Below are 10,443 nucleotides of genomic sequence, written 5' to 3' on the forward strand. Positions count from 1 at the left end.
GGGGGGCGTGTTTAGGGATTCTTTTTAGGTTACATTTTTGCTGGGTGACTAAATGCAAAATAGGTTACTTCCAAGGTTGATCAGTCTTGTTTTCTCGCAGTACCTTTTGAAGACATTTTCAAAATGAAGTATAGTCCAGGAACGTTGCCCCTACCACAACTGAAGTATCTGAATATTCAAACATTTAAAAATCTCTAGCTCTAAAAATTGAATACGATACAAAAAATGCGTCCTTTCTGTCCTCGCAGAATGAAAGATGACGCTTAAATCTCGCAAATAACCAAAAAATCTCGAGAACGGAAACAGTTTGGAGAAATAGAGTTCAAATTTACTTTCCCGAACGTTCAGAGAAATTGTCACTTCGTTTGTTTTATTCCGTGGTCGTGGAAATTTATAAACTGAAAGGTACCTTGCAGTGCAGAGGCCAGCTCTCATTCTTTTTAAGACATGATTTTAAAAAAAATATATTAATTGTTTACCCTATTAGTCCTTTTAAAAGAAGAACCAGATGGGGTTGGTTTTTTTCCATTATGAAGGCTCTCATGTGATTTGCTTTTAAAAAAGTATAAATTATAAAAATAAAGTTTTAGATTTCTGCCCTAGTTTTATCAGATCTGCACTTCTCTTTAACTTTCACTTTCTGGTTGACAAACTTTGTAATTTGAATAATTCTGTTGCTACTAGATCTTCTGTGCTTCAATTTATAATCATAAGTTTGTCCATACAAAAATGTGAGACTTTTTTTTCCTATAAATTTGATCTGGAACCAGTAAGAATAGCTTCCAAATTTGTATAAGTTTGTTACTGAAATAAAAAGACTGAACTTTAAAAATTATTTTTTGTCAAACAGTGAAAATACCTTTTCCAATACAGAGTTGGGTAGGCCTACTTAGCAACCAACACCGTCATAAGTGACAATACCTGAGTTGTTTTCGCTGTAAGTAATAATGACAGTATAATGAATGATCATGTGAATTGTTTTAGGAAGAGGCTAGCCATACTTATTCTAAATATGATGGCTAGACTGACCATTAAAAAAAAATAGGCCTACTGAATTGTAAATTCTGCAAGATTTTTTTTTCTTCCAAGATGACTCTAGATCAGATCAAAAGGTGTTTGCCTCTCTTTCAATAGGTCCTGAGTTTAAAACCTGAAACCTGAGAGCAACGGAAAATTTTCTTCTCTAAAATGTTCTCCTTTCGCCTCTGTTCCTGCTCCCTAACCGTGTTCTGCCATCTGCTTTTGTCTTTAATTTCTGCCCTGCCTCCTCCTCTGGGCTCCTGACTCTTTTTACAGCCTTTCTACTGCTACTCTTTGGCTCCTTCTTAGGGTAGGTAAGATCTAACACCTAGCCTTCTCGGAGAATGGCGAAATATCTTGGAGGTCCCGTGTGCAAGTTGCGCCTACTAAAGATCCCTTGGTGGTCCAAATTCGATTAGTAGACTTCAGTCGCCACCCGGGCAAAATTAAAAATTAGTTCCCAACAAACTGAAAATACTTAACAAAATGTGTCTTGTGCGCAAATATTATATGACCTTTATGACTTATGCAGTGGCGAGCGCCATAAAGCACTTACACCGGAAAAAAAAATGATCAAAAGGGATCAAGGGAGTGAAGAAAAGAAAAGGAGGGAAAGAGCCAGCCAGATCATCCCTCAGCAATGATGAGATTTGATGTAAATTGAGGTTGAGAAATGGGCAGGCTCTTCAGCTCTAGGCTTACAGGTACCCACAGATACGGTACTACTAAAAATAGGGGGTGGTGTGATTCAGTGGTTAATAATACACTCACTGTCTTATCGGAAGCTACGGCAACCCACCGGTGCTTTATTTACTTGTGGGTTGTCGGCGGGTGCTCTGTTGTGGTTTGCTCCTTCTTTCCTAGCAAATGCTGTCGTCCTTCTCTCTCCTCCTGTTTTGTGTCTCTTGTAACACCTCTAATCTTCTGCACTTATATGACCTTATTGTGTTGCAAGTGTTGTAAAATTCGTGCAAACTAAACTTTATTTACTCTGATTTTTTTTTTAAACACAATTTTCTGGGAGTTTGTATTGCTTTCTGGGAGTTTGTATTGCTTTCTAAAACAAGCTCAGTTCTATCTCAGACAGACCACTTGACATCTCAGCTTTAAAAATGAACTCATTTCGTTTTCAGCTTACTTTCTATTTAATTTTTTTTTTTTTACTTTATCTCAGTTATTATTATTATTTTTTGCTCATTTATAATTAAGTATTTTAAGAGTGCTCTTGCGGTCAGCTTTTTAGATTTGAAAATTGTAATTATCTCCATTTTCAACCATTCTCTTTTCTTTTCTTTTTCAGGGGGAAGAAACCTTGGTTTCGATAATCAAAAGTTAACTTCTTGTAGCTGAATGTAGGGCCCATGATTTTTGATCATCCATCACATTGCCATCAATCCAAAGTGGCAGTGCTACCATCTCTGGAACTTTCGTACAACTTCTAAGAAAGGAGGGAACACTGAGACTCCACTCACTGCACGGATCAAAGATGGCGGACGACCCAGGACACAAAGCTATGTTGTACTTTTTAGAAATTTTGATGTACAGCAACGCTCCGATGAGCATCAGCCAGCTGGCCGGCCGCTTCGGGAGCCGCAACTTCACGTCTGAGATGCGGCAAAGCGCCGGCGGCAACGAGGCTGGTCTCAAGAAGTTTCTTTTGAAGTACCCCTCCTTGTTTTCAGTCAACAGTAACCTCGTCAGCCTGAACGACGGTACTGCCCTTGGGGGGAGTTTTCGAGAGTCGAGCCCGGCCTCTTCATCTGGACATTCTTGTCTTCCGGACGTCTCCACGGAAACGGAGGCCGTCCAGTTCTTCCGGGCCAAGATCCTGAAGAAAGGAGACAAGTGGATGCAGGTGAAGAGTCTGGCCGGGCACCTGTCGCAGGCCTTGCCAGAAATTAGAGAGTGTGTAGGCCCTCAAAACGAATTTCTGGGTTTCTTACTGAAGCACCCGCTTATTTTCGAAGTTCGTGATGATAACGTGTGCCTTAAGGACAACATTCGGTGCAACGCTGCTGACAGCGACTCTTCCTCTGAACCTCCCGCTCTACCTCCGACCACGCCAAAGATTAAAAGACGACCCAAGTCCCAGGACGTCTCGGAGGTGAACAGGCCGCCCCCTGGTGGGAGGACGGTGACTGTGGCTCCTGCCCCCATCTCTGCGGTGGCCTCCAAAGCGGGACCAGTAACTATGACAGCCAACGAGTACAAAGCTGTGATGTTCATCAAAAACATCATTCAGAAGAAGGGTGACATGAAGGTGAACAGCTTGTCTGGCCATTTCAGCCAAGCTCCAGAGAGTCTTCGAAACACCATCGGCTGGAGCAAACCCGAACTCCATCAGTTCATTTCGGCACATGACAATATTTTTACAATCAGCGAAGATGAAATTGTGTCTGTTATTAAGAACACCCGCCTGAATGTCATCATAACAGGAAGCAGACCCCATGTTCAAACCAAGCCATCAGTCAGCGGACGCAAAGGTCAGATCTTCCACGTTGCCAAGCTCTGGGGTATCATTGACCTTGGCATGCACGAGCACGTGTTTATCGATCGAACCATTTTTGGGAAAAATATTGATGATTTGAATAAGCTCTTGAAAGTGGGTGAGTGGGTGTTCTTTGACGCAGTCCCTGCACCCAAAGGGAGCCGAGCTCGGTGGAAGGCGACAAAAGTCTGGAAAGAGAATGAGTCCATCGAAGACCTGATAGAAAAGGTGGCTGCGAAACTGGACTTGCCGATTGATGGGTTCCCGAGGGAGCCGCAGACTCCTCTGGGCAACATGAACGACGAGATCAGGAAGATCTACCCAGACCTGGACGACAGTACTTTCTCCAATGCCACACCTCTCAACATCGGCGGGATTAAGTACTCGTTCCAGGACGCGGCCCCCAGCGGTGCGGGCGTGGTGCCCGTCTGGAACTTCCACCACGTGGAGCTGGAAGGAATGAAAGACGTGGACGAGCTCAATTTCAGCGACGACGAAGCCGAGATGTCCCCGCGCGTGTCCATGGTGGCGGAGCGGCAGTACATGAACCGCTCCGTCATTCTGGACAACCCGCGGGTCCCCACCGTCTCGGAGATCATGAAGAATGGCACCGACTCGAGCAGCGGCAAGAAATGTGCCTCTGTAGGGTGCCAGACCATTGTCACGGGAGACGTTCTCGCCACCCAGCTCTTTCATGAAGATCTGTAGAGATACTCGGCTGTTTTGTTACTGGGCAATTACTCAAGTTGGAGTCTTTTTAAATTATTTTTTTTTAGTCAAGTTCTGGTTTTATTCAGACTCAGACTCTAACTTAACATTATTTTTTGGGCTGTTGTACTCCACTCTGAGAACTAGAAAGATGATTCTTTGTTTTCAAACCTTGTACATTTGTGGACCATATTGGATTATTTTTTTAAAGCCAGATCCTTTTTTTTTATTTGAGCGCCTTCATTTTTTTACAGCCAGTTGAAAGTTTTATCTCCAATAGACTGTTGGCTGTGACTGGTGTTCACTTGAAATAACCTCGTTGTTATGGACTGCTTTTGAAGCAAGATACCTAACAGTAGAAATGATCACCGCTTGATTCATATGTTAGCTTTTCCTTTCGAAGAGCTTTAAAAGTATCTGCAATTTTGCCCTGAATATTACACAGTTCATACCAACTCAACCAGCAAATAACTGACTTTGTCATTAACCTTGCATTTAATGTTTGATGGTACAGAAGGCTGTTTTTTATGGTTGTTGCAGTTGGGCTGGTTAATGTGTGTACATCTGAGATGGAAATGTGAGGTGTTCATGATCTTTTTTTCTCTTCCTGACTACTTTGCAATCTGTCATTATCATGAGATGTTCAAAAAGTGAAAATTCCTTAACGGGCTGGCTAATTTTTGGATCAAGCATACACGATTCAGAGTAAATTACAATTTTGTTTAAACTGGAGTTTGAGCTCATCACATCCATCAAAGTCTTCATGAATGTGACTGCTGTCTCACACAACTTTCAATAATTGAGGATTAATCTTTTTTTTGGTGTAACTTTTTTTCTGCTGCCAGTTCCTGAAAGCTTATGAAATGAAGGAAAGAGAAATCGGAGCATTTATCTAAGCTTTGACTTTGAGCGAAGAGCAGACCAAAAAACCCAACAAATTGTTGTAATTTTCACTTTTTGAAATCTTTCCTGATATGACTTGAATGTATGTATAGTTATTATGCTGTCTGCATGACGAGTGTGCAAATTGTGATAAAATGACGCTTCTGAAAATTTACATAGGGTAAATCTGTTTGTTTACAAATGTTCAATGTCTTGAGATTTGAAAGACACAATATCTGTCCTGTTGCACTTTTTTATTTGGACCTGAAAAAAGCTTCTTTTCTGACTCTTTAGCTCTTGTTGGCAGGTACACACGATTTCTATTTCCGCAAATACAACGTGAGAATGGCATGCACATTTCTCCTGATGCAACATCTGTCCTGTCACGGAGTCTCTCATAACCTGCAGACAGAAATGCCAGTGGTTATACACGGTGCAACAGCTGGGGCATCCTAGTTTCAGGGAAAATATGTGGGCAGACGCTTTTTTTTAAAAGAAGAATGCTTTTCTGATTCAATTTGTATTCTTTTTAGTTTAGTCATTAATATGACCTGCAGATAGTTGTTTTTAAACTCTCTCCTTTAACTGAGCTCTGTGTATGTAAAGAGCTCTGTCATGGCTGAACTTCTATTATGCTCTTTCCTTTCTGTTCTCTCCTGATGGGTGAGTTTTCACATTTGTTTCTGTAGAAAGGAAAGGGAAATTTTTTCGTCACATTTTAATCCATTTGTCTGAATTTTAAAGGTAATTATTGCAGAAATTGTAGATATTTCTTCATATATGTTTGTTTGAGCAGAATTTTCACCTTTCACTGTCGCTTTCTCAGAGACTTCGATTTGTTTTTAGTCTGTCCTGGGTAAAGTGCCAGCATAAAGGGGGGGTTTTGTAGAAGATTTTTGGTGAAAGTGTCACGGGTAGACAAGTTGCACGTGTTTCACATTTATACGTTTCGGCTTTTCTTCTCTGTTATGGAAGTATGGAGAGAGAATATGATATTTGTAAAGTGGAGATGCAGTTGAAAATTTGTTGAGAGACACAAATCTAGTATGTACCAAACCCAAAGCCTTTGGTTAAGGAGCCTTTGCTTTTATGCAGGTTTATCTACTGGTGGGTGTTCTGTACACAGTAGTACACTTTATTTGGAGTGCCCATTGGGGGATTGGCAAACCGGCCATCACACGATCGCCTGACTCATCGTGTGAAAACAAACACGTTTGTTTTTTAGGCGACGAGTCTGGCGATCGGTATGTGCCACGATAGCCGCTTTGCACCCTCAATCTGGCTAGCAAACCGAACTGAACTGAACTGAACTGAACCGATATTGCCAATGGGCGCTGAGCATTACCCCACCAACAATTGTAGACTTTACATGGTTTAGCTCTTTGTCTTTCAGGCAAAAGACATGGGTTTGAATCCTATGGGAAGAATGTATTTGATTGAGTATCTCTGTCTGTCCACTTGGATGTATCCTACATGCACAGCATGGGTTGGTTTTGACCTGCAAAATCGAAGCAGCCTGCCTCCTCAATGGTGTAAGCTGTGTGGATGAGGGTGTAAAACATTGGTACTCAATAATCAATCAAGCATTACTCTACCGATAAGACTCGTACCCTTGTGGGGATGGATAGGGTTCAAATCCCTGCTTAGACTTTTCTTTTCTTATCGTTGTTTGTAAAGTTTCTAAGGCTGTCTGCCCAATTATGTCAAAGACAGACGAACATGTAGTTGGCTCTGTCTCTTGAGTAACTTACATTTTGTTGCAAGGGGCAAAGAATTCAAAACTTTGATGCTTGTTCACATAGAAAAAAAAATGCGAATGTGCCATAGAGTTACAAGAAATCAGTCTGTGGGAAATGTCATAGACACTCACTGATCTTGAATGAGCCTTATTTTGACATACTTTATAAGAGAAGAAAAAGGCTGAAAAAGTTTTTGATTTTCTCTGAAAGGGTAATTTTTCGCCTTGATTTATAGAATTGTATATTATGCTGCTTTTGTAGTTTGGAGCTAAAAATCTGGACACAGTAGACTGCAGCACAGGCACTCATATGACCTATGTTGCTGCGAGCATCGTGAAACTCTCACCAACCTAAAGCAGACTGCAGCAGTAAATGAGTCTCTGAGTTGTAGAATTGTTTCAAAAGAGTGATCTATTTTGGTGTCTCCCAAAAACAAAAAAAACAAAAAAAGAAAGAAAAATGGATGCTTAGTCAGAGAAGATTTATCTTGATTAATTTTGCCGTTTTAAGTATTGAGTAGAGAGAAGAAAGCGCTTAGGAATTTCTTGAACTTTTGGTCAAGCTGTTTGAAAATGCCTATATAGCCAATTTGATTAGTCTTTGAAGACTAGATTTATATATATAGCTTGAAATATCTTGTAGGGTCATTCTCATAGTGAATTTTACTCTTGGTGTTACTGTCAAGCTTAAAGTTGCATGTATAGTGTTTGTCTTGCTGTGCAGATATCATTATGCAACATTCTACCTATAGAGATATTTATGTGTGTATGTGTAATATAAGATGAAATATTCTGCTATCAAATTTCTCTATCTCTGTGTATTCATATAGGTTAAGGTGTATTTATGAATCATCATATACACTCTAATACACGTGTGATATTCAACAGTATTTAACCATGACTGACCAGTAACTAAAGAAAGCACATCTTCTGCCTGCACCGACAACAGAGGAAGATATGGTGGGCCTAAATTGTGTATAAACTAAAGCTATTGTATACAAATTGTATTTATTTTTTATTTCTTGTAGCAAAATTTTCTCTCTTGGATTTGAGTGGTGTGAACGAGGGTGAACGTTTGGTGAAAGTCTGTGGAGAAAATGTATCATGTGATGGAATTGCAGTCTGGGTTTTTTCCCCCAAGAGATGGAGCAATTTGTGCTCTTAACAACTAGTTCTTGTCCTGCCATGCACATTTTTGCCATTTGCCCGGGTAGTTGTCAGTTGTTCATCAAGGCGTGAGCACTTTCTGGTGTCGATTTCAGATCTGTTTTTCGCACGCATCACTCCTGTAGAGTTTTCTGTGAGCACGAGAGCTGACCTTTGGTAGCAGTGCTGCAGATGCTGCATCATGTCACTTTCCTTCAACATTTTACGAGCAGGTTTTTTGGGGGTTTTTCAAACCTCTGTGTGGTTTTTATTGGATGTGATGGAGCTTTGATCGGGGCTTGGCCCATCCTTGTCTTCCAGTGGAGTTGTCTGTTGTTTGGGTTTGCTGTGAGTGGAGGAGGAGGGATCTGTCTTGGTCTGTTCTCAGAAATTATGGGCCGTGTGACTTTGTATGTGTGCGTCTCGCTAGAATCAGATCAGCTGTTGAATCCTTGTGACTGTGTTGATATTATAACGATAGAGAGTGTGGTGTGAGGCACCTGAATAATTGCTTGTTCCTCTAACTTCTAAAAAACTTACAAAAATGAAAGCAAAGCAAGCAACAGTGTTCTCTAAGGACAACATTGTTGTTGTTCAACTCAGTAGAGCAGGAATCTCACAGTGTCTTATAATTATGTATATCTTCTACTAATATTGTTTATGATTTCTCATTGAAAATTATTTTTAATATATTATTATGTGTTAAATATTTTTTATGAGACACGCGCAGTATTAAAAATAGTCAGGGCGTGAGTGGCGTGAGAGACTTTGCACCAAGTCCATGTCTGCACTTTAAACGCATGCAGGAATTATTTTGCTTTGTTTTCCTTATTTTTTTTCCCCGCGCGGCAATGTATTCGCTTATCTTGTTGAAAGAAAGCGAATTGTGATGCTGTAAAATCACTTCCAAAACCTTGTTTCAGTAGCAATGGTGGGGATATTGCAGTTCCAAAATTTCTAAGAAAGCAGACTCTCAAATGTTATGGATAAGGTGTAAAATGTGTAGTGGTACACTGGGATTGTATTTTTAAAAGGAGGTCATTTTACAGCAACTGTTTAAAGCTTCTGCGGTGCATCATTGTATTTTTCTAGTTTGACGTGAACTCCGAAAGGTCAATGGAGTTGTTTGTTTTGTAATTCTATCCCTGAATAGATTGGCTGTAAATTGTTTTAGAGGTGTGAGATTGTGTATATGTATAATCGTGAATGGGTTGAAGAGCTTTATGTGTTCTCACTCATATGTCTGTGTATTCTGTGTTGGCTTTTGCACGCAGAGAGGGAAGACATTTTGCACTGTTGAGTTGTGCGTTGTGCTCTTTCCTCATTTAACCCTTTCAGCCCCAGACATTTTTGTGCACTCGCTAACCCCAGTCCCAGCCAATACAGCAGTATTTCAGAAAAAGAGGCATGCATTCTAAAAAGTGATGTAGTATCTTTGTAATGAGGTTTAGATAATAACATATAACAATCTTTAAAAGTAAATGAACAAATATTATGAAAATTAACGTTTAATTAGGTTTGCTAATTCGAAAAATACGCAAATTCGGTACCCTCCTAAACTGAGAATATACGCTCTTGGGACGGTGGGAGGTACTAGCACTGCTGAAAATATACGCGCTTGGGGCTGGAAGGGTTAAGGGAATGAGCTGGCAACTCTTTTTTCCTAAATCTGCCTTTTGGTCTCAATAGAGACGCATTAAATTGTTGGTCTTTCATCTGAAATTATTGTCCTCTGAATTGAAAAGGAAGTGAAATACACGCAAGTATTTGAACTGAAGGAAAGGGGAATTGGGCAATTGTTAGGGTGGAGGGGAGGGGGGGGGAATATTTTTGGAGAGACAGAAAGAGAGAGGAGGGGGGGTGGGGATTGTTTTATGCTGGTCTCTTACTGGAATGACAAATAGAAACTGAAAACAAAGGCTATGAATGATCAGTCTCTACACGGTTGTTTCGTTGTGTGGAATGAAGCAAGGTGGAAGTTTGGGACTGGTAGGTGGGGATCGCTGTTTCCGGGACAGTTGAAAGCTTTGTGGTGGCGTCGTCGTTTCTCACTGATAATGATAGAAGATGATGATTTTCCCCAATTTTTGTCGGTTTCTCGTAGACCCAAGCTACTACTGTCTGGGCAATGATAATCAGTCCCTTTCTTCCATCTTTGATCATTTCCCTGTCTGTCAAAGTGGTAAGATTGAAGAATGAAGCGCAGAAATATTCAACAAATGTATGAGATGAAAAAAAAAACCCAACTAGTTTCCTATTTGTAAATATAATGGCGTGAATCGTATTTTATGATGCACACATTTGCGAATACGGTGAAGTCTGAGTTTCTATTTTAAATCTAATGTGTGATTTTTTAAAAATTTCTTGAAAGAAGAAGAAAAGAGTAAAGGCTGTGAACTATGAAGAGTCACTGCTTCCCTATATCCTGGTTCACGTTCCTTGGAAATTACGACTCGTTATA

At 40.3% G+C, this 10,443-nt stretch overlaps 1 protein-coding gene across 1 annotated transcript in view; it reads left to right on the forward strand.

Moving 5' to 3' along the window:
* LOC101856071 overlaps nucleotides 1-10,211 on the forward strand; it is an 11,485-nt gene extending 1,274 nt beyond the window's left edge. The window contains exon 2 of the mRNA XM_005112278.3: nucleotides 2,321-10,211. Coding sequence (XP_005112335.1) covers nucleotides 2,507-4,216 — 1,710 coding nt within the window. The 5' untranslated portion in view covers nucleotides 2,321-2,506 and the 3' untranslated portion in view covers nucleotides 4,217-10,211. The remainder of the gene's footprint in view (nucleotides 1-2,320) is intronic.
* Nucleotides 10,212-10,443: the final 232 nt, after the last annotated feature.

This window comes from Aplysia californica, unplaced genomic scaffold, assembly GCF_000002075.1.
Source record: "Aplysia californica isolate F4 #8 unplaced genomic scaffold, AplCal3.0 scaffold01223, whole genome shotgun sequence".
In the NCBI taxonomy this organism is placed as follows: domain Eukaryota; kingdom Metazoa; phylum Mollusca; class Gastropoda; order Aplysiida; family Aplysiidae; genus Aplysia; species Aplysia californica.